Here is a 22,894-nt window from a genome sequence, read left to right as displayed (position 1 = left end):
ACAATTGGTTAATGTATTTCGATAACCATTGAATAGCGGTTAATATTAGTATTGATTAACGGTTTTAGTTGGTTAATGGTTAATATCGGTTAACCATAATGGTCCAAGATGACATAAAAATAAAAATATTTTTTTATAAAAATTGTAAAACATAAAATTCATTGTTATAAAAAGTGAATGATTATGTATATATAATTGTATTGATAGAAGATTATTTATCATATTTAATTCCAATTAATTACCTTTTAAAATTTTAAATTCTTAAAATAATTACATACCATATATTTAATATTATATTATACTAAAAACATTTATTATATTATTGGTTCGTTCGGTTTATAGTTGTTTCGTTTTAGATGAAAACCATAACTGAACCATATTTTTTCGGTTAATCAAAATTAGAAACTGTACAATATCTTTTTGTAGTGGTTCGGTTAAATTGATTCGGTTATATCAGTTAATTTGGTTATGGTTCGATTTTTTATTAATAATCTCACGCCAAGATTTTCAAACCAAACACAAATCGAACAAATAATTTATGTTAACCAACCGCGTTAGAGATTCAAAATAAATTCAAATTCAAAAGGATTTTAACTCCCTAGATTCTAGTTAATTGAAAAGATTTCAATTCCTTTTTGAACATTATTATGTGAGCCAACGCCCCCTTAGATTTTAGGTTAAATTCGGTTTACGTAATGATCGTTATGTTTTTATTTTGTATAAAAAAACATACAATTATGTTGGTTCTCGATCAAAATATACAATATTATGATTATGTTTGTTGAAAAATAAAAATGAGTTAAACATGTTAAAAACTTAAATTTAAACACAAATTAGAAAGTTAGCTATATCTTGAATTAGGTCAAACGAGTTTAAAATCTACAGATATCCTTATATGTATAGCCTTATAGATCAAAGCGTTTAGAATATTTTCGTTACTAATTTAATAATAATTAGTAACTAAACAAGAAAACATAATACATGAATAAACAATTTGGTCCATGAAAACTGTGGATAATTTTAAAAACAAATTTTCAACTTATATCATTAGTCAAAAACATGATATTTTTTTATGAATTTTCCCCTAAGTATCACATTGTTAACCTAAGTATCACTATATTAAATGACACTCCAATGGTTTGATTATTAAACTATAAATCAAAATCCTTAATGAGTTCGAATCTCTCACTTAACAATTGCTTTCTCATTTCATACTCGAGTGACCTACATAACGATAATTGGTCATTGCAGGGTTATCGAATAAGCTTAAACAAGCAGATAATCAACCATCGGATAACGATTTCACAACTCTCCACCTTGAATGGAAAAGGAAGTTTTAACGTGACAAGAAAATACCTAAACCAGTGCATATATACTATTGGGATGGGGAACAACGATTACATTAGCAACTACTTTGTTCCCAATTACTATGAGACGAGTTCTGAATATACGCCTGAGGAATATGCAAAAGTCCTTGTTGAACAGTATTCCCGGCAACTCCAGGTTTGTATTTTGTTCCCCTTATGTTTGACTTAGCATTAAGGAGATGAAAATCCAATAGTGAGATCTTATTTCAGTTGTTTATCAACTTATAAAACTGAAATGGATGTTGCAACCATCTTGTTGTTACTTCTCAAATATCATGTCTTTTGATTATACCACGAAACACTGTCACATAGTGTGTATAAATACTATTTTGTTACGTAATATAAAGAAAATATAGATGCTCATTTAACCATTAAAAGAAGGGAAAAGAATTAAAACACAAGCTATTATGCAACATATTAAAAAAAAACATATTATTATTTTCTTGTCTAGACAAAGACACATTATTTTTTACCTACCGATTTATCCAAATTTTTGATACAATTATATTTATCGGTTTTATTTAATAATTTGACAATTATGGCTCATAACATGAGTTGTCCATGTCATCCCTTGACCTCTTATAATGTATCAAGATGTAAAACAATATCGACTGTGATGTTTGCTAATGACACGGTTGATGATCGAGTTTTGTGTATCGATACATTATAGGATATCAAAGGGGTGACATAGACCACCCATGTCATTGGTGACATCATATTTATTTTCTACATCACTTAAATGGAAAAAATTAATAAGTTTTTACCAAATTTTTTTGGATAAGATCATGTTTTTTTAACATGAAAATAGTTTAGGGTTTTTATTTATATATGTATGTATTGTTGGGAATGACTCTATGCCATTTTCTCATTTATGATCGACTATATATCAATTTCACAATAGAGACCCTGATACTTATGGGATATGATTTTACAAGATAAATATAATACATTTTTATTATAAGTCGGCTAACAAGACCCCACAATTTGATTGGGAGGTGGACGGGCACTCAAGTTGGATCTGAAGCTAATGAAAAACGGATGAGGCAACCCTTTTGTGAAAATATATAGATACTAGTATGTGGATGGGATGTGAAGGTCTATTATATGGCTAAGGGAAACATTTTATAATACAAATTGTATCTACATATCGATATGTTTGGTCTGGTGGTGTTGAATCAAACCTTCGGAGAAGTGAATTGTTGATATGTTGTCATAATATAACAATGTGGCACAACTCAGGGGAACGTGAAACTCTAGAAGAAGATTGTGCAACCAACATATTTTAGAGACTACATTGGTGACCCCATAATATTTAGATTCGGTGCTAGATCGGGACAAGGTAGGTCGTCGTTTCGCAGACCGTGGAATAAGACTGTTGCCCAAAAAATGTTGTATCATAAGGTATATAATCGAGTATTAGGGTAGTCACCCTAATCGATAAGAAATCAATTAATCATGCATATGAAAAAAGATGTAATATGTGTTCTAGGGTACCCCTAAGTATCATAGAATACGTTTTAAGACATTATAATGCATATCACATGGTATATGCATAAAGAAACATATTTGTTGGACAAAATATGCTATATATGGTCTTGTAAATGTGAGGTATTGCAGGGCACATACTAAACTAGGTCTCTGTGGGAATAAAATCGATTTGTAATTTTTATAGTTTGGCCAGTTTCATAATTTCCACATCATATTTACGTTGGTCATGTAACATACATTGAGATGTATGAGTTATACAAATGGCCAAAAAAACAGGTGAGATGCCCCAAAAAACGGGTGGGATGCAGCATTTCAGTCATGTCAAACTCAGATCTTAGATTTTAGGGACCAAATTAACACATTTGTTAGTGACTATGAGGAAGCTATTAAGACGATATCATCCATATACAGTAACAGATAAGCTATGGCATTGCCACACCTATAAACAAATAACGGCATAAGCCCAATTTAAGGAGATAAAAGGCAAAGTGTTGGTACCATGGATTAGTTACTTGTTTTAAGCCATATATGGATTGAGTTAAGAGTGTATTTACGATTACATAGTGAGGTTGTGGTATTTCCATGACCAGGAATTGGAATATGTTTTCCATTTCCAACTAAAATATAATGTTGATTGTTTAAATGAGAGAGTGCAGATATTTTACCCGATCCATTTATAAGATGAGTTGTATAGCCTAAGTCCATGTACAAAGAAGAATCTCGTTGCAGCAGTGTAACGTCCCAAAAATTAAGACAAAAAATTTTGATATTTGTATTAATAACCTAATCAATATCATAAAACCATAATGAAAATCAGAGTGTGTCAAATAATATCCAAGTACATCAGAGTCATAGAAAACGCAGAACAATATGGTGTGTGTAATGCAGGCATCCCGAGCTCATAGAAAACATAAACTGAAAACTGTAAGCACAAAGCTTAGTGAGTTCCCCAAAATACCACATACCATACATATCAAACATATAATAGGCCTCGCCCGTCATCAGGCCCCGCTCTGCATCGAGCCCCGCTCGGAATAGATCTGTCAGTCATCAGGCCCCGCCCGGTATACATATAAACATATAATCATATAAACACATGAAATAATCACAAACATAAATAGCATACAAGATAGTCATTGGGCCCCTCCCGGTATACATATCAATATCATACATGTAAGAGTCGTGCAGACAACTAACATCCTAATGATAACAAACCATGGGCCGGCATTGGTGCCTTCAACCCGCTAAACACAGTGAGGAACTCACCTCTAGTTGTTGAATCTCTCAATAAATCTCGGTCTGCTGGTCCAGAAAATCTCCGCGCTAACATCATTAAATAATATCCAATTAATAATTAGATCTCGACCCATAATCAAGAATCTAAGCTTCTTGTCCAATATCCAGGGTAAAAGACCATTCTACCCTTTTTCTTACATTGCCCAAAACCAAGGCCCAACCCATTTGCTCAAAAGGCCCAAATTCCTAAATGGCATCCCTAGGCCCAATAAGGCCCAACTTCCAAATTGGGCCCAAAAACCATTATGGACACAATCCCAAGAAATTCCATAGTCTATCCATGGCCCAAAATCAGAAGTCCAATAGCCCAACAAGGCCGAAACCCTAAAAGCCCAAAATATAGACCAAACCCTAGGAAGTTAACCCAAAAGTCAAACAACTGAGTATGCTAGGCGTACTTAGACTTATGTTTGGCGTACTCCTTCTGGGGCCAGTACGCTCAACGTACGAGCTGAGTACGCCCCGCGTACTCCGCAGACAGCCAACCCAACTCATTAATCACTTATTCGGTTAAGTTAACATGCCAAACTCTCAGATATGATTCTAAAAGGTGACTTAACACGTAAAGTTGGCAACTTTACATCCATGCATGACTTAATGGGACCCAACACTAAAAAAGAAGCTTAATAAGAATCTTAACACTTGCATGGACCAATAACACTCATAAGGATTACTTTTTATGGACAAGGGACCTCAATGGAGCTAAGATCTAACATCCCAATTTCTGGAGTAGCTCATACTCCTAAACAAAGCTTAAAGGACCCAAAAATTCATAAACAATGCCCTAAACTAGATCTAGCATAATGAATTATCAAGTAGGGAACTTTATACCTCAAATAGCTTGCAAAGATGATGATGAACCTGGATCTACAAGCTCAAGCTACCCTAAGGCAGTCTCCAAGAGTTCTTCTTCCTTCAAATGACCAAAAACACTACCAAAACTCACTTCCAAGCTCCAAAAATCACAAAAGGAACTAGGGTTTCGTTCTTAGGGTTTAGGGGAGTGAAGGCTGACCAAAAGATACCACCAAGGAAACATAAGTTGCTTAAATAGGGAACAAATGCTAAAACTTAGGGTTTTCCCAATCCTTGTGTATGCTCTGCGTACTCCCACGTACGCCCAGCGTACGAGGGTGAACCCTCAATCAATCGGAGAGCTAGTACGCTAAGTGTACTCATAGAGTACTCCCCTCATACTAGATAGGGACCAAAATGTAATGAATTAAGCATTAAGGGTTAAAAAAGGAAACATACCAGTCTGTGACAACCCGAAACTTTTTCCGTTTCCGTTACACGGTTTGCGTTAATAAAATTTCAAATTCGTTAACTTTTCGGTCAAACTTCTTGGTTTAGAAAATAATCTAGTTATATATAATTAAATTATTTACGAGTCGGAACCAAAAATCGCACGGAAACCCGATTATTTCGAAAAATCAAGCATTTGCGGTCTAAATGAGATTACGACCGTAAACGTGTTTACGACCGTAAACTTGTTTACGACCGTAAACTTGTTTACGGTCAGTAACGAGTGGACCCCGCACAACACCCCTATAAATACGATGCCTCCACCTTCATTAGAACATTTATGGCCAAAAACTCTCTTCTTCTCTCTCTAAGAACCTTAACCGTAAACACTCAAAACGCCTTCAAATTTCAGAAATCATCGAGAAAACCACGTTTGGGTCGCTTTGGAACGTCTCAGGGCACTCATCTCTTCGAAATCAGCATCCAGCTCTAGTGTTCTTGAGTTTACGGTCAGCCTTCAGAAACCGTAAACTCTGTTCTTGAGTTTACGGTCCAAGCCTTCAAGAACCGTAAACTCTGTTCTTGAGTTTACGGTCCAAGCCTTCAAGAACCGTTAACTCTGTTCTTGAGTTTACGGTTCAAGCCTTCGAGAACTGTAAACTCTGTTCTTGAGTTTACGGTCCGAGCCTTCAAGAACCGTAAACTCTGTTCTTGAGTTTACGGTCGTAAACTCACCGAGCCTTCAGGAACCGTAAACCCCTCTTCGACCGTAAACACCTTTTTGGTGGTGCTTTTAGCTGAAAAATCATTTTCTTCGATTCGATCAAGTCCCGGTAACATTCCTCAACCAAATTCAAGTGTTCTTATGACACTTTATCTATCGAAATCGCTAATGTAGATACATATATGTATTTATTTGATAATAGGATTTCGTTAAGTGTCACGTGCAACAACTCAAGGATCTTCATTCAGTCAACGATTTCACAACAAGAACTGTGAGTTCATACCCCTACATTTTCCGTATTTTTAATGTTTTTAGGGGGGGGGGGGGGAATACAAGCTAAACAAAATTTTTTTCAAAAACTTATGCAAATCTCATACATTAAATCCCTTTTGTACTATGCTGAGCATAAGGGACGTTTTCACTAAAATTTGCATAGTTTTCCGGACACGCTATTCACTATACAAGCAAACTATAATCAGTATAGTTTGGGATTTTCTAAACATAACGAGTATAGAAACTTTCACTACTAAACGTATGCACTAAGACAGAAATAGTTTACAGTTACATCACCACTTTATCATGGCTTTTCATAACTGTAATTATCATTATATACGGTATACATACGGATTTTCACTACGATGGAACGCTACTACACTACATGTAAACTAGATTGTACGATACTGTGAGGCGCTACTTCACTACTGTACCCTTAGGTGTACAGGGATAAATCCTACAACTGTATAACCAGAGTCTCCTGGAGGGAGAGCGTGAGATTTGTGAATAGATCTATTCGGGACTGACAATCCCACATCTGGACTGCTAGCTACAGTTAGGCGGGCACACCTGAGATGTACAAATGTCATTTAACTCGACGCCTGAAGAACGTTGGAAAGGTCTCTAGTCATATCAAGCATGGTTATACGACTCACAATATGTATAAACCACCTTTAGTTTACAGCTTAACACTCTTCAACAGTTCTACTTTTACTAAATAGAACTGATACACACTACGTATTCTGGCTAAAGCCAGGGTTTTTCAAACAGAACCGATTATGCAATGGGTTCACATATAAAATACTTACACTTCATGATTAGTTTTAGCTAGTCACATGAGGTAGTATTTTCGCATATCACTACAATTTTCAGTAACGAACATTCATGGTTTTATACGAAATCGATAATGCTACCCTTTCACTAAAAAAATATTGGATTTTCTTGGAAACATACAGATATTCATGGTTTATTACAGAACTGATAACACTACATTTTCACTAAGGAAAATATCGGATTTTCTTGAAACTATACAAATATTTTCCGAACTCATCAACGATTTTCACTGCAAACCAGCTTTATGCTGATACTCTTTTAAACTGCTTGTATTCTCAGGAAATCAGTAGACAGGTACTTGCTGGATTTTCGAGGAACGGGAGCAATAAGAGTTTTAAGTTATACTATACAAAGATATTGAATGTAATTCAAACAACGTTTGAAACTGATGTAAACATTTTTGCTTAAGTATTCACTGTAATGGTTGTGTTGCTATGATTGTTGTTATTCATTGGTTGTGATGCTATACATGACGTCCTCCGGCCCGGAACGCTTCCGCCATCGGTTTCGGGGTGTGACAGATTGGTATCAGAGCCCTTGTTTATAGCGAACTAGTATACCGAACCTTACGTGGTATACAACTATAAACACTAAGGGGCCTAAGTGCTCTACGCTAAAAGTATACTTTCAAAATATAAAGTATTTTTATAAAAAGTATACGAGCATGCATACATAACAAAATTCGTGTCGCTAGTAGAAAAGAACAAAAGTATTTGGATGCTGGAACGTTGCGGTTAAACCTGGGCAGTTATGTAATCATGTCTAGGGTGAATATAGCCTGATCAACTATATTCAGTCGAGACATGACCAACATGTGCTTGGGAGTGACTGTGGTGTTACAACAGGCCTAAAACTTACCAAACATCATCTCACATAAAATACTATAGGAGTATTTTCGCTAGAGCCAAACTCAGTATACAGATTCACTCTAAGTGTTGCTACCTTTTCTCCCTTAAGCAATAACTTACTCGTGTTAGTAACCTTCTTGTGCTTATCGCTCGGTAGTATACTTTTATTATCAGGATGAGATATATTTTGTTTTATATATATCTCGAGGACTTACCGTCCTCTTCTTCCTGACTGTTTTCTAGAACGAGATGCCTCCTTGACCAAGACCCATCAGAAGGAACGACGACACTCCGCCACCACCACCACCCCTCAGTTCGACCCCGTCATGTTCCAGGCAGCAGTTACAGCCACCGTGACTGCAGCATTGGCACAAGTGAATGCTGGTGGGGTTGGAGGTGGAACCAACCCTCAAAGACAAGACGGATCCCAGGGACAACAAAAGGAATGTTCCTACAAGGACTTCATGACTACAAAACCCAAGTCCTTCGACGGAAATGGAGGTGTCATCGCCCTGACTCGATGGTTCGTGAAGATCGAATCCATCTTCGAAATTTGCGTTTGTTCTGAAGCAAACAAGGTGAAGTTCGCCGCCTGCACCTTCACTGACAGAGCTTTGACCTGGTGGAATGGTCGAGTCAAAACCCTAACCCTGCCAGTGGCTAATGCCATGGGTTGGGAAAGACCGAAGGAGCTCATGCTCGCGAAGTACTGCCCGAGGGGCGAAGTGCAAAAGTTGGAACACGAACTCTGGAACTTGAAGATGAAGGGTTCCGACATCGCTGCCTACACTGCGAGATTTTGTGATCTGGCTCTCCTCTGTCCGGGAATGGTCACCCCGGAAAGCAAGAAAATCGAAAGGTACATCTGGGGACTGACACAACCAACCAAGGGGAATGTATTGGCTGCGAGGCCGACCACATTTGAAAGCGCCAAGGATCTGGCATAGACTTTGATCGATCATGGAATCAATCTGAATGAAGTGGAAGCTGTCTCTGAATCACAAAAGGAAAGCGGTGGGAAGAAGAAGAAGTTTGGTAACAAACGAAAGGGTCAGTCTTCGCAGGAGCTCTCCAAGAAACAACAAACAGTGGCAGTTCATGCTGTTACTGCTCCTGCTGCTGCTCCCACTACTGTTCCAACCACCCAATCTCCTACCGGTGGTTATGCTGGAAAACTACCCCTGTGCAACAAGTGTAACTTTCACCATCACGGACCCTGTCGTGAGTTGATATGCAACAACTGTGGAAAGAAAGGACACACAGTTTGATACTGCAAGACGCCGGCTCAACCAACCAACCAGGCACCGGGAGTGGGCGCTGGTCAAACTTGTTATGGATGTGGAGAGGCTGGGCACTTCAGGAGAAACTGCCCCAAGACAACAACTGGTGGCAATACAGGAAGAGTTTTGGTGATGGGCCAGGAGGAAGCAGTTGCTGATCCTACCGTTGTTACGGGTACGTTCCTCCTTGACAACTCTTATGCATGCATTCTCTTCGATTCTGGTGCAGAGAGGAGTTTTGTTAGTCATACATTCAAACATTTAATCAAGTGTGAATCCCAACCTCTAACCGAAACATTTACCGTCGAGATGGCTAACGGAAAGAAGGAGAGCACTAACGACATATTCATAGGTTGTACTCTTACTCTAGACAATTATTCGTTTCCCATCGACCTTATGCATGTGTCCATCAAGAGTTTCGACGTCATTATCGGCATGGACTGGTTAAGCTCCAATCATGCTGATATTCTTTGTTTCGAGAAGGCTATCCGTCTCAATCTTCCCTCTGGCGAAGCTCTCATGATTTACGGAGATAAGCCTAGCTCGAACCTCCGTATCATTGCGTGCATCAAAGCTCAGAAGTATCTGCGGAAGGAGTGCCATGCGTTCCTAGATCATGTTGTCGACAAAACGCAAAAAGTTAGAGACCTCGAGAGCATCCCCGAAGTCTGTAACTTTCCTGACGTTTTCCCCGAAGATCTCCCAGGAATCCCTCCCGAGCGCCAAGTCGAGTTTCGTATCGACTTGATCCCCGGAGCTATTCCTGTAGCTAAATCTCCTTACCGCTTAGCGCCAGCGGAAATGCAAGAATTATCCAGCCAGCTCAATGAGCTGATCAGCAAAGGATTCATAAGGCCGAGTTCCTCACCCTGGGGAGCTCCGATCTTATTTGTGAAAAAGAAAGATGGATCCTTTCGGATGTGCATTGACTACCGTGAGCTGAATAAGCTTACCATCAAGAACCGATATCCCTTACCCAGAATCGACGATCTCTTTGACCAAATTCAGGGAGCCAATTATTTCTCAAAGATAGATCTAAGATCAGGGTACCATCAGTTGCGAGTTCACGAGAATGATGTGCCCAAAACAGCATTCCGAACTCGCTATGGACACTACGAGTTTGTAGTAATGCCCTTTGGTCTGACCAACGCACCGGCAGTATTCATGGACCTGATGAATCGGGTGTGCCGCCCTTTCTTAGATAAGTTCGTGATTGTGTTCATCGACGATATACTTGTCTATTCGCGGAGTGAGGATGACCATAAACAGCACTTAAGGCAGGTGTTGGAAACATTAAGGGCAGAAAAACTATACGCGAAATTTTTGAAGTGCGAATTCTGGATCAGGAAGGTGAATTTCCTTGGAAACGTGATTAGCAAGGAAGGAATACACGTGGACCCTTCCAAGATCAAAGCGATTGAGAATTGGTCTGCACCAAAGACACCCACAAAAATCTGGCAATTCTTGGGTCTCGCGGGCTATTATCGTAGGTTCATCCAGAATTTCTCCAGAATCGCTAAGCCTTTAACCACCTTGACACAGAAGGGTGTAACCTTCAGTTGGGAAGCCAAACAAGACACTACATTTCAAACATTGAAGCGGGCCCTGTGCAACGCACCTATCTTGTCCCTGCCCGAAGGGACAGAAGACTTCGTGGTCTACTGCGATGCATCCAATCACGGCCTAGGGTGTGTTCTCATGCAGAGGGGAAAGGTCATCGCCTATGCCTTGAGGCAGTTGAAAACACACGAAGTCAATTACACAACTCACGATTTAGAGTTGGGAGCAGTGGTCTTTGCGTTAAAGAGCTGGAGACACTATCTCTATGGAACCAAGTGCACTATCTTCACCGACCATAAGAGCTTGCAACATATTTTCGATCAAAAGGAGTTAAACATGAGACAAAGGCGATGGGTAGAGTTACTCAGTGACTACGAGTGCGAAATTCGCTATCATCCCGGAAAGGCCAATGTGGTAGCAGATGCCGTCAGTCGAAAGGAGTATTCAGGACGTAAGGTGAAGACACTAACAATGACCATCCATTCCCACCTGTCCGCGTAGATCAGAGAGGCTCAGCTGGTAGCCTTAACACCCGAGAACGTGACAGATGAAGCTTTGTGGGGAATGGACAAGAACTTGGAGGTCAAAGGAGACGGAGTGTATTATTTCATGGACCGGATCTGGACCCCAAAGTTCGACGGGTACAGAAAGGTTGTCATGAATGAGGCTCACAAGACAAAATACTCCGTTCACCCAGGGTCGGATAAGATGTACTTGGATCTCAAACAGCTCTATTGGTGGCCAAACATGAAAGCAGAGATCGCTACCTTCGTGGGCAAGTGCCTGACTTGCGCCAAGGTGAAGGTCGAATATCAGAATCCCTCAGGTCTACTTCAGCAGCCGGAAATACCTGAGTGGAAGTGGGAAAGAATAACCATGGATTTTATCACCAAGTTACCCAGATCTCCGAGTGGGCACGATGCCATCTGGGTAATTGTCGATCGGTTGACGAAGTCCGCCCACTTCCTGCCAATCAAAGAAAGCTTCAAGATGGAGAGACTCACATGGATCTACCTTCAAGAGATAGTTCGCCTTCATGGTGTACCTGCATCCATTATCTCCGATCGAGATAGCAGGTTTACATCGAGGTTCTGGCAGTCACTACAGAAAGCTCTTGGAACTAAGTTGGATATGAGCACGGCTTATCATCCGCAGACTGATGGACAGAGTGAGAGAACAATTCAGACCTTGGAAGATATGTTGAGAGCCTGCGTCATCGATTTCGGCGCGTCATGGGACACTCATCTTCCTTTAGTTGAATTTTCCTACAACAACAGCTACCATACCAGTATCAAGGCTGCGCCGTTTGAAGCCCTCTATGGCCGTAAGTACAGATCCCCTCTGTGCTGGGCTGAGGTGGGTGACACGCAGCTAGCCAGGGGTCAAGTCCCCGACAGTACTCTCACTGGTCCTGAAATTATCCGAGAGACAATTGAAAAGATTGTGCAAATCCGAGAACGACTGAAAGCCTCACGAGATAGACAAAAGAGCCACGCCGATGAGAGACGAAAACCCTTGGAGTTCCAGGTTGGTGACCGCGTCCTTCTGAAGGTCTCACCCTGGAAAGGCATGATACGTTTTGGGAAGCGTGGAAAGCTAAACCCAAGGTACATTGGACCGTTCGAAATCCTTGCTAGGATCGGTCCCGTGGCATACAAACTTCAGTTACCGCGAGAGCTCAGCAACATCCATCCTGTTTTCCACGTATCGAACCTAAAGAAGTATCTGTCCGATGAGACACTTGTGATCCCTCTCGAAGAGATTGAAATCAACGAGAACCTCAACTTCGTGGAAGAACCTGTCGAAATCATGGATCAGGAAGTCAAACGAACGAAACAAAGTCGCATCCCGATAGTGAAGGTTCGTTGGAATGCCAAGCGTGGACCTGAATTCACTTGGGAGCGCGAAGATCAGATGAAACAGAAGTATCCGCATCTCTTTCCTAATCCATGATTTGTATTCTAGGTTCGAATTTCGGGACGAAATTCCCTCTAACGGGGGAATGATGTGACAACCCGAAACTTTTTCCGTTTCCGTTACACGGTTTGCGTTAATAAAATTTCAAATTCGTTAACTTTTTCGTCAAACTTCTTGGTTTAGAAAATAATCTAGTTATATATAATTAAATTATTTACGATTCGGAACCAAAAATCGCACGGAAACCCGATTATTTCGAAAAATCAAGCATTTGCGGTCTAAATGTGATTACGATTGTAAACGTGTTTACGACCGTAAACCTGTTTACGGTCAGTAACGAGTGGACCCCCCACAACACCCCTATAAATATGATGCCTCCACCTTCATTAGAACATTTCTGGCCAAAAACTCTCTTCTTCTCTCTCTAAGAACCTTAACCGTAAACACTCAAAACGCCTTCAAATTTCGGAAATCATCGAGAAAATCACGTTTGGGTCGCTTTGGAACGTCTCAGGGAACTCATCTCTTCGAAATCAGCATCCAACTCCAGTGTTATTGAGTTTACGGTCAGCCTTCAGAAACCGCAAACTCTGTTCTTGAGTTTACGGTCCAAGCCTTCAAGAACTGTAAACTCTGTTCTTGAGTTTACGGTCCAAGCCTTCAAGAACCGTAAACTCTGTTCTTGAGTTTACGGTTCAAGCCTTCGAGAACCGTAAACTCTGTTCTTGAGTTTACGGTCCGAGCCTTCAAGAACCGTAAACTCTGTTCTTGAGTTTACGGCCGTAAACTCACCGAGCCTTCAGGAACCGTAAACCCCTCTTCAACCGTAAACACCTTTTTGGTGGTGCTTTTAGCTGAAAAATCATTTTCTTCGATTCGATCAAGTCCCGGTAACATTCCTCAACCAAATTCAAGTGTTCTTATGACACTTTATCTATCGAAATCGCTAATGTAGATACATATATGTATTTATTTGATAATAGGATTTCGTTAAGTGTCACGTGCAACAACTCAAGGATCTTCATTCAGTCAACGATTTCACAACAAGAACTGTGAGTTCATACCCCTACATTTTCCGTATTTTTAATGTTTTTAGGGGGGGAATACAAGCTAAACATAAATGTTTTCAAAAACTTATGCAAATCTCATACATTAAATCCCTTTTGTACTATGCTGAGCATAAGGGACGTTTTCACTAAAATTTGCATAGTTTTCCGGACACGCTATTCACTATACAAGCAAACTATAATCGGTATAGTTTGGGATTTTCTAAACATAACGAGTACAGAAACTTTCACTACTAAACGTATGCACTAAGACAGAAATAGTTTACAGTTACATCACCACTTTATCATGGCTTTTCATAACTGTAATTATCATCATATACGGTATACATACGGATTTTCACTACGATGGAACGCTACTACACTACATGTAAAGTAGATTGTACGATACTGTGAGGCGCTACTTCACTACTGTACCCTTAGGTGTACAGGGATAAATCCTACCACTGTATAACCAGAGTCTCCTGGAGGGAGAGCGTAAGATTTGTGAATAGATCTATTCGGGACTGACAATCCCACATCTGGACTGCTAGCTACAGTTAGGCGGGCACACCTGAGATGTACAAATGTCATTTAACTCGATGCCTGAAGAACGTTGGAAAGGTCTCTAGTCATATCAAGCATGGTTATACGACTCACAATATGTATAAACCACCTTTAGTTTACAGCTTAACACTCTTCAACAGTTCTACTTTTACTAAATAGAACTGATACACACTACGTATTCTGGCTAAAGCCAGGGTTTTTCAAACAGAACCGATTATGCAATGGGTTCACATATAAAATACTTACACTTCATGATTAGTTTTAGCTAGTCACATGAGGTAGTATTTTCGCATATCACTACAGTTTTCAGTAACGAACATTCATGGTTTTATACGAAATCGATAACGCTACCCTTTTCACTAAAAAAATATTGGATTTTCTTGGAAACATACAGATATTCATGGTTTATTACAGAACTGATAACACTACATTTTCACTAAGGAAAATATCGGATTTTCTTGAAACTATACAAATATTTTCCGAACTCATCAATGATTTTCACTGCAAACCATCGCTTATGAACTCACCAGCTTTATGCTGATACTCTTTTAAACTGCTTGTATTCTCAGGAAATCAGTAGACAGGTACTTGCTGGATTTTCGAGGAACGGTAGCAATAAGAGTTTTAAGTTATACTATACAAAGCTATTGAATGTAATTCAAACAACGTTTTAAACTGATGTAAACATTTTTACTTAAGTATTCACTGTAATGGTTGTGTTGCTATGATTGCTGTTATTCATTGGTTGTGATGCTATACATGACGTCCTCCGCCCCGGAACGCTTCCGCCATCGGTTTCGGGGTGTGACACAGACCTTGAATGTTACAAGCAGATACATGAAGTGAAAGGCAACGTCAAGTTATGTTGTTGTTATGGGCTGGCCATGGGTCGATTATGTCTAAGAAGTCAAGTGAGCTGGTATTTGGAGTCTGTTAGGGATGTGTATTTGATCGTGGTCCAAGCATGTCTGCTTGGTGAGGCAGAAATGTTGTTGGGTAAGGGCACGGTGGGTTTTCCTATCACTCTTAAAGACACTTAGGGAAACATTGAGTTCCATGGTGCTGGAGATTTTTTTGCAACTGCAAATTGTTGCTGACCACGTCCTAGACCTCCCCATGGTAGTTGTTTCCTTCTCGGTAGTTGCTGCCACAATGATATCCACCACGAGTGGATGACCGACTGCTATTTCGAGGCACACTCAAGAAGGATGGGGTTAATTAGGAAAATCATTGGGGAGTTGTGTTGTAACACCCCCTTGTTAGGGCCTATTTACAATTATCCTTAAGAAAATCATTTGTGATCATATCCCAAAAAAGATTCGATACTTATGTTTTGTGGAAAAACAATTTGGTCCTAAATTATTAAACATAATTTAAGTTTGAAATCTAGAGAGATTGTTAACAATAAATATATCAAAATAATATTTAGCTCACCACACATTCGGTGGCCTTCTTAAAGTCCAAGCTAATCCCTAACCCAAGCTAGGGTGTTCACTTTGAACACATATGAAAATAAGCTAGACAATATATTTCCTAGTAAGTTAGCCGATATTAGTTGATTTAGAATAAGAGGATGCAATCTATCTTACTCGAACCAAGCCTCCAAAAATACTTTAAAACACAAAGAACGATTATTGCTTAATAACCCAAATCAAATCAAGGGTTTTATATGCTCAAAAGTTTTACTTTAAACAAAGCCTTTTCCAAAAGGGACAACTAAGTCCCAAAATTTACATAAAAAGGTAAACCAAAATGAAAACAGTAAGTAAGATGAATTGCATGAAACTATTCCTAACCCTTTGCGAATCTCATAAGTCCAACTCACCAACAAAGACCGAATATTTAGAGCTCATGACAGACGACACTAATTCACTAATATCCACAAACAAGGTTTGATGGTAAAATATGAAGAGCTCATGAGAGACGATAATGTCAACTTTTGCACTTATATCCATAAACAGGCACTATGGACATCATCCTATGCCATATAAGGGGTAGCGATCCTCTACTTGTGCATGTGAGAATAATTTAGAAATCTACAGACATTAAACAAACAAAACAAATATCCAATTTGAACCAGGGATCTCACAATCACACTCATCCTAGCATGATATACACAAGTAGGATGCTTAAATCATTTTCAAAGTATGTAAGCTTTTTGATTTTATAATCAAACCATTTTCTAAAATGGCATTTCATGGATGCACAAATACATATAGTATCATTTAGGAAATATCATAACAAAAATTCAAAGTAAGGTAAGGCATGTGTGTTCCCGGTAACTAACGTTAGTCTAAAGCTATCCTTTTTAACCTTCAAGGTATGTAAAATGCTTCTAACAACCTTTTTTCTTCTCAAGAATGTAGTAACTCAAGTGGCACCTAATTGCATTAAAAGGTGTATCAAAACTCTATTAAGTGATCCATTAAGTCACTTATTAAGCTCTTAATCCTAGATCTTAAATTTTATTACTTCATTTATGTTAAAACATGAATGTAGGTGAAAACCGCACATTATTTCAAGTCCAGAAGAAACAATTATGAATGTTTTAAGGATAACCAATGACTTCTTAACAGAACACAGAATACGACCTATGTCAAAATAACACGATGCATGTTATGCCAACAGTCCAAAAATGTCCCAAACTTCATTTCTAAGTGTTATACATTGGTCTCTATGCACCCAAACCGTCTATATATCACCCAGATGACTCTAAGGGACGTAACAAGTCTATGAAGCTCATTTGATACCCATTTATGTTCCATTTACATAAGTACTTAACAGTTTAAAAGTCTTAAGGGCACAATGATCATTAAACTCGCAATAAAGTAGTTATGAGCTTAATTTATAGACGAGCTCAACAATGACCAATATGATTCATCCAACACCATCCAATATTCATATGAATGCCATCAAGTGCATCATATCATGCTAAAAGACATTCTACATGGTTCTAGATACTTAATGTAACTATGGAATTACCAAATTCATTCTATAGTTTCCCAAATTTCCCTTATGACCAAATAATCTTTAGAGTCACCTAGAGCTCAAGCAATTCTTCATGTTTTGCATCCAATTCATTCCTAATATATTAATTCATGATTTAGAATATAATTTACATATCTGAATGGATAAATCTACATATTATTTTTCTAATGTCAACAATGAAATCCCTAAATCATCATTTAAGCTATGATTCTCTCATTCCAATGGGTTTGTGTATCCATGATGGATTTATTGCAAGAAAATTACATTAATGATCATAGAATCATTTAGGAATACTACTTAAAAAAAATTCATGATCATAAATGGAGATTCTAGGGTTTGTGGCATCATTCAATCCCAAATACAAAATCAATCAAAAGAGTGATGGAATTAGGATTAAACCACATCAACACTCTCAGAAGTGTTAGAAACAAAATTCTAGCCGACAATTCATTATAAAAACAAATTCAGATTTACAACCCTTTCACAAACTCTAATTTTAGATGAAATAGTAAGGAATTATACCTTACAAGCCCTAGGATGCTTCAAATCTTTCTTCACTAGACCAATTACTTCTTTAATTCAAACTCTTTGTGAAATCATTCATGAAATTTCCATTGTGATACTCTTTATCTCTCTAAAATGTGTAGGAGAAGAAATGAGGGCAAATGGTGAGGGTATGCATCTTATTTCAAGTTTCCTACATCATATTTTTGACCACAAAGGTTTCAAATTTTGAAAAATTGACACCATAACAATTACTAGTTCAGTCAAAGTCAACTCATTTTTCATCAATTTGTCAGTTTTTCCCATAAGCTTCATTCTACCAATCAGTAGTTTTTTAAACTTTAGGAGTTAATTCTTTTAGTCATTCTCCATCCATTTTTTTCAGAGCGTCTCCTCCAAAAGTAGCTTTGACATGGCTTTGTTGAAATGAGTAAGCGATCAATTTGTTGAATAAATGTACCAATGGTGTTGTTGTGACTTAGCTTTTCTAGGGGGAATGGGCGTAATGAAGTTTATCCCTTTTCAAGAGTGTCAAGCAAATAACCTGAGAACATACACAAATCGTAAGTCATTTACCAGGGATAGTATTCTTAGGAAAACGCTTCGACGATCAAATTAGGTTTGAATTCGATAAGTGTATTCGTATGTTGTAGGTGTAAGAATGAGTGTATAAATAACTTACCTTCTATCGATTTATTTATCTCTTTCTTCTTCTTCTTCTTCTTTCTTTCTCGGTAAGTGCTATCTTTCCATGCCAAGCAGGTTGCTGTCTTTTCATATTAAATGTTTGTAAGGCTGAAAGTACGAGATTATGTTCGAAGGTAATGTCATTAGCACTTTTCTTATGACAAAGGTACAACTAACCCTTGTTGGAAAAAACATGTACATTTCTGTAATCGACGCATCATCATTCCTTTGAATTGCTTAGCTTATTATAGTGTAGATTCATTATCCATCCATGTTCGTAAGTAGGCATGGTTTCGCAATAATGGTTCAATCAGGTGATCGTGGTTCGGTTGTCATGGATTGACCATGTCAAGCCGATCATAGTGAACCTTATTGGCTAGGGCATATGTGTAATTACACATAAACCATATTAAGTTCCATAATCACCTTTGCAAATACCATATAACAACTATATCACCATTTAGTTTTATGATACAGGATTATCAACATAAGTTAGTTGGTCAACTTGAGATTTGAAGGGAGAACAAACATTAGTGATGTTGGAGCCTACATGAAGACGAGTTGTGTTGAATTTCTCTTCTATATATGAGGCCCGTGTTGTTTGTTGTATTGAAATATTTCTGCCAGCGTCCCATAGGCTCGCTTCTTCCCGCCCCTTATTAAAAATGAAACTAACGAGCAATCAAACAAACTAAAGTGCTAATGTTGTGTTGCTTAGTAAAGCAACGTTTCGCGCTAGGCGCTCACTTTTTTTCTGGGTGGAAGCTGGCGGCGGGGCTTGCTTAACCGGATACACGAAATTGGGATCTCTGTCAAAGTTCTTGGGCAGATACACATAGTTTCTTAACTATCTAAAGAAGGTTAGTGAATATGGTGTTGTAGATCCATTGTTTTAGAATGACATCTAATCGTTTCCATATTGGAACGTCAATGGTAGTAGGGTGAGGGGTATTCGATTCAATGTGATAGAGCACATTTTAGGTGCATGTGTACATCTGAAATAGTTCAACACATGATGCATAGTGTCAAATCGCTTTTATTGAGTTGAATAGATATAAAATTCTTTATGTTAGTCACCGCAAAATCGACATGAAATGGGAATTTATTCACATCTAAGGTTGAATCTATGGTCACCTTGCGTTAGTGTATCCTATATTGGTGCGACACAGTCATATAAGTGTCTATATATGTTGGAGTCCCTAATCTCTCCATAAAATTTATTTTGGAGCCATAATCTTGGACTCCACATATATCTCTCTACACATTGGTGCTACACGGTCCTATAAGTGTCTATATATGTTGGTTCCCCCTCTCTCCATAAGAGATATTTTGGAGAGATAATATTGTACTTCATATATATCTTATATGGTATCAGAGTCGGTGTCCCTCACCCCTGTGGCTTAAAACATCATTGTGTATCCTTGTCGAGCCTTTGTTTTCTCTAAGAGAAAGACCTATAAGTGTCTACATATGTTGGATCATCTCTCTCTCTCTCCCTCTCCCTCTCCTTCTCCCTCTCCCTCTCTTTCTCTCTCTCCTTCTCTCTATTAGGGTTTTTTTACGAGACAATTATAGACTCCACATATATTTTACACCATGGTAAACGAAGAAGGTTGACCAGATTAAAGAGAAGAGGAAGGTGTTTCGTGGTGGCTAGAAAAGCTAAACGATGTTGGTGCTACTAAGAAGCAGAGAGGAGATAGAGAGATAAGGCTGATTTACTTGCACTCTGAAAACATATTAACATGGATGAATTAAATACACGGTTCTAAATAACGTTATGCGTAACTTGGAGGCAATGTCAAGCCTCAAGCTTTTACGAGTCGTGGTGAGACACATCGTTTGTATGGCATGACATAACGTGGAAATTTTGTATACAATTAATATTTTAATATGTATTTTCTACTATTATTCATAAATATATACATATGACATAATGCAACATTTTTTTAGAGCTTGGCGCCAACTACAAGCTTTGGAGACATGACACACCATGACGAATGCTTTGGAACCTTGATTAAACATGAAAGAATTCATGCCCTCTTATTAATAATGATCAACTATATATGAAGGTTACAATAGATATTTCGGGATAAAAGATAAATATAATACATTTGAATATATATATATATATATATATATATATATATATATATATATATATATATATATATATATATATATATATATATATATAAGGCGGCTAACAAGATTTATAATAGGTAGATGTATAAATATAAATACATTTGAATATTTTTTTTTTCTTTCAACTAAATCGTAATGAAAATTATTGGATTGAGCCCAATAATGTGTCAAAATTTTGGTCTGTATTATTAAATTTATTTGATTCAAGATTATATTTCTTATTTTGAGATATTTTGTTCATCAAATCTATTTCGTGATGAAAAAATAAAACGAATTTACAAATATTAATCCACAGGAATTGTATGAATCTGGAGCTAGAAAGTTTGGAATTTTTGCAGCAGGCTATTCGGGTTGTTGCCCAGGGATCATGGCCGATTATGGCTTGAACTCTTGCGTCGACTTAGTTAATAATGCGGTCAAATTATTCAACACCCTGCTTAATACTACTCTAAATGATCTTAACAATAGATTCCTTGATGCAAAGTTCATCTTGATCGACGCTCGTTTAGTATATCCTAATGGTATAAATCATCACTTTTGACAATATTGTTTAACCTTCAAAGTTAAAATTTGTATTTTTGTAGGATAGAATAGAATTATTTAACATTTTACTAATGTGCATAGTTTACATGCATACAGATTTAAATGTTACTGATAAACCATGCTGTGAAATTGAGTTAAGAACCACCGGAAAAGGGAGTTGTGTTCCGAATCAAGTTCCATGTAGCAACAGGCAAAATTATATATTTTGGGATGCTTTTCATCCCACGGAGAGGGTGAACGATATAGATGGAACAAAGGCATATGAAACACTCTATCCTTTTTATACTTCAGAAGCTATATTACATTTAACACACAAAGAAGCTGGCTACGAAGTTAGTGATGCATGATATTAATGCTGGTTTTAGTCTAACCACCAAATCTATTTTGATTGGTTTTTTAAGTGTATTATCGTTTTATTTATTTGAATATGTGAATAAAAACCAAGAGAAATTCAATGTTTTAATTGTAAGTTGTGGAAAGAATTAATGTAATTGTTTGTTGTAATATAGATTTATTTAATTTAAATGTCTAAATGAAAAGAACCAGAAGTCACTACTAGAAAAAAGGCACAATGTCTATCGTAAATGCCTATAGATGAGAGACAAATATGTGTCATTTGAAGTCATGTCATAAATGAAGATGATAGAGAAAAAGACATTTTGTATCCCATAAATTTATGACCAATAATTAGGACATGCATTTACAATATATATATATATATATATATATATATATATATATATATATATATATATATATATATATATGATTGATTTTGTCTGTCGTAATTTGTAATACTTTTGTAATTCTTGACAGACATTAATATATTAGCGAAAAAAATTTAAACAATTGCACATATGAAAATTATACGGCATTTTAAGTCCTTCGTCAATTAAGTAATACATTTACTTACATCATTATTCAACATTTCAATTCCTACATCGTTATACTATTACATAATTGATGGGTTTTGAGCAAAAGAATATTCCTATGTGCACATGCAAAACCCTAAAGCTTTGGATCTAGGTTTCTCTATTGTACATGCAAATTTATCCAAAGCTTGTAAACCCTAAACTAGCATACAACAAAAACAATTGAATATCAAATAGACAATTTAAATGCATACCTTGATTGTTGATTGTAGATCTTGAAGCTTTGAGAACCTTAACACCCCAAATGTTGTGCCTCTAATGAATCACAAACACCAAAACCAATTGGATGAAACAAGAGAGAGAGAGGGGAGAGGGAAAAATCGGCTCCAAGACTTCTAGGGTTAAGGTGTACCTAAATTCTCATGCCCAAGGGGTCTTTATATAGGTGTGGAAATTAGGGTTTCGGTCATTATCCTTATCTGGTTACTTAGCCACCAAGCAGCCCATAAGATAATTCTAGAACCCCCTTTGGACGAATTCCTTAAGGCCTTATCCTTAGAATTCGTCCACCCTATACTCTAGGGTTTCCTTACCCAACTTTGCAACTATCACATAATTACAAATTCAGTCCCCATTAATTCAATTAACCTCTTTTGACCATAAAATTAATTCTTAATTAATTCTTAATTAATTCTTGACCAATGTTAATTAAA

At 37.5% G+C, this 22,894-nt stretch overlaps 1 protein-coding gene across 1 annotated transcript in view; it reads left to right on the top strand.

Moving 5' to 3' along the window:
* The window catches only part of LOC145165763 (GDSL esterase/lipase At5g45670-like), a 32,416-nt gene extending 10,603 nt beyond the window's left edge, over positions 1-21,813 (top strand). Inside the window, exons 3-5 of the mRNA XM_079084618.1 lie at positions 1,252-1,503; positions 21,062-21,287; positions 21,406-21,813. Coding sequence (XP_078940744.1) covers positions 1,252-1,503; positions 21,062-21,287; positions 21,406-21,656 — 729 coding nt within the window. The 3' untranslated portion in view covers positions 21,657-21,813. The remainder of the gene's footprint in view (positions 1-1,251; positions 1,504-21,061; positions 21,288-21,405) is intronic.
* The last annotated feature ends 1,081 nt before the right edge of the window (positions 21,814-22,894 follow it).

Source organism: Lactuca virosa, chromosome 1 (genome assembly GCF_052849685.1).
Source record: "Lactuca virosa cultivar CGN04683 chromosome 1, Lactuca_virosa_CGN04683_v6, whole genome shotgun sequence".
In the NCBI taxonomy this organism is placed as follows: Eukaryota; Viridiplantae; Streptophyta; class Magnoliopsida; order Asterales; family Asteraceae; genus Lactuca; species Lactuca virosa.
Note: the sequence above shows the minus strand (reverse complement) of the source record. Positions and strands in the feature narration are given on the sequence as shown.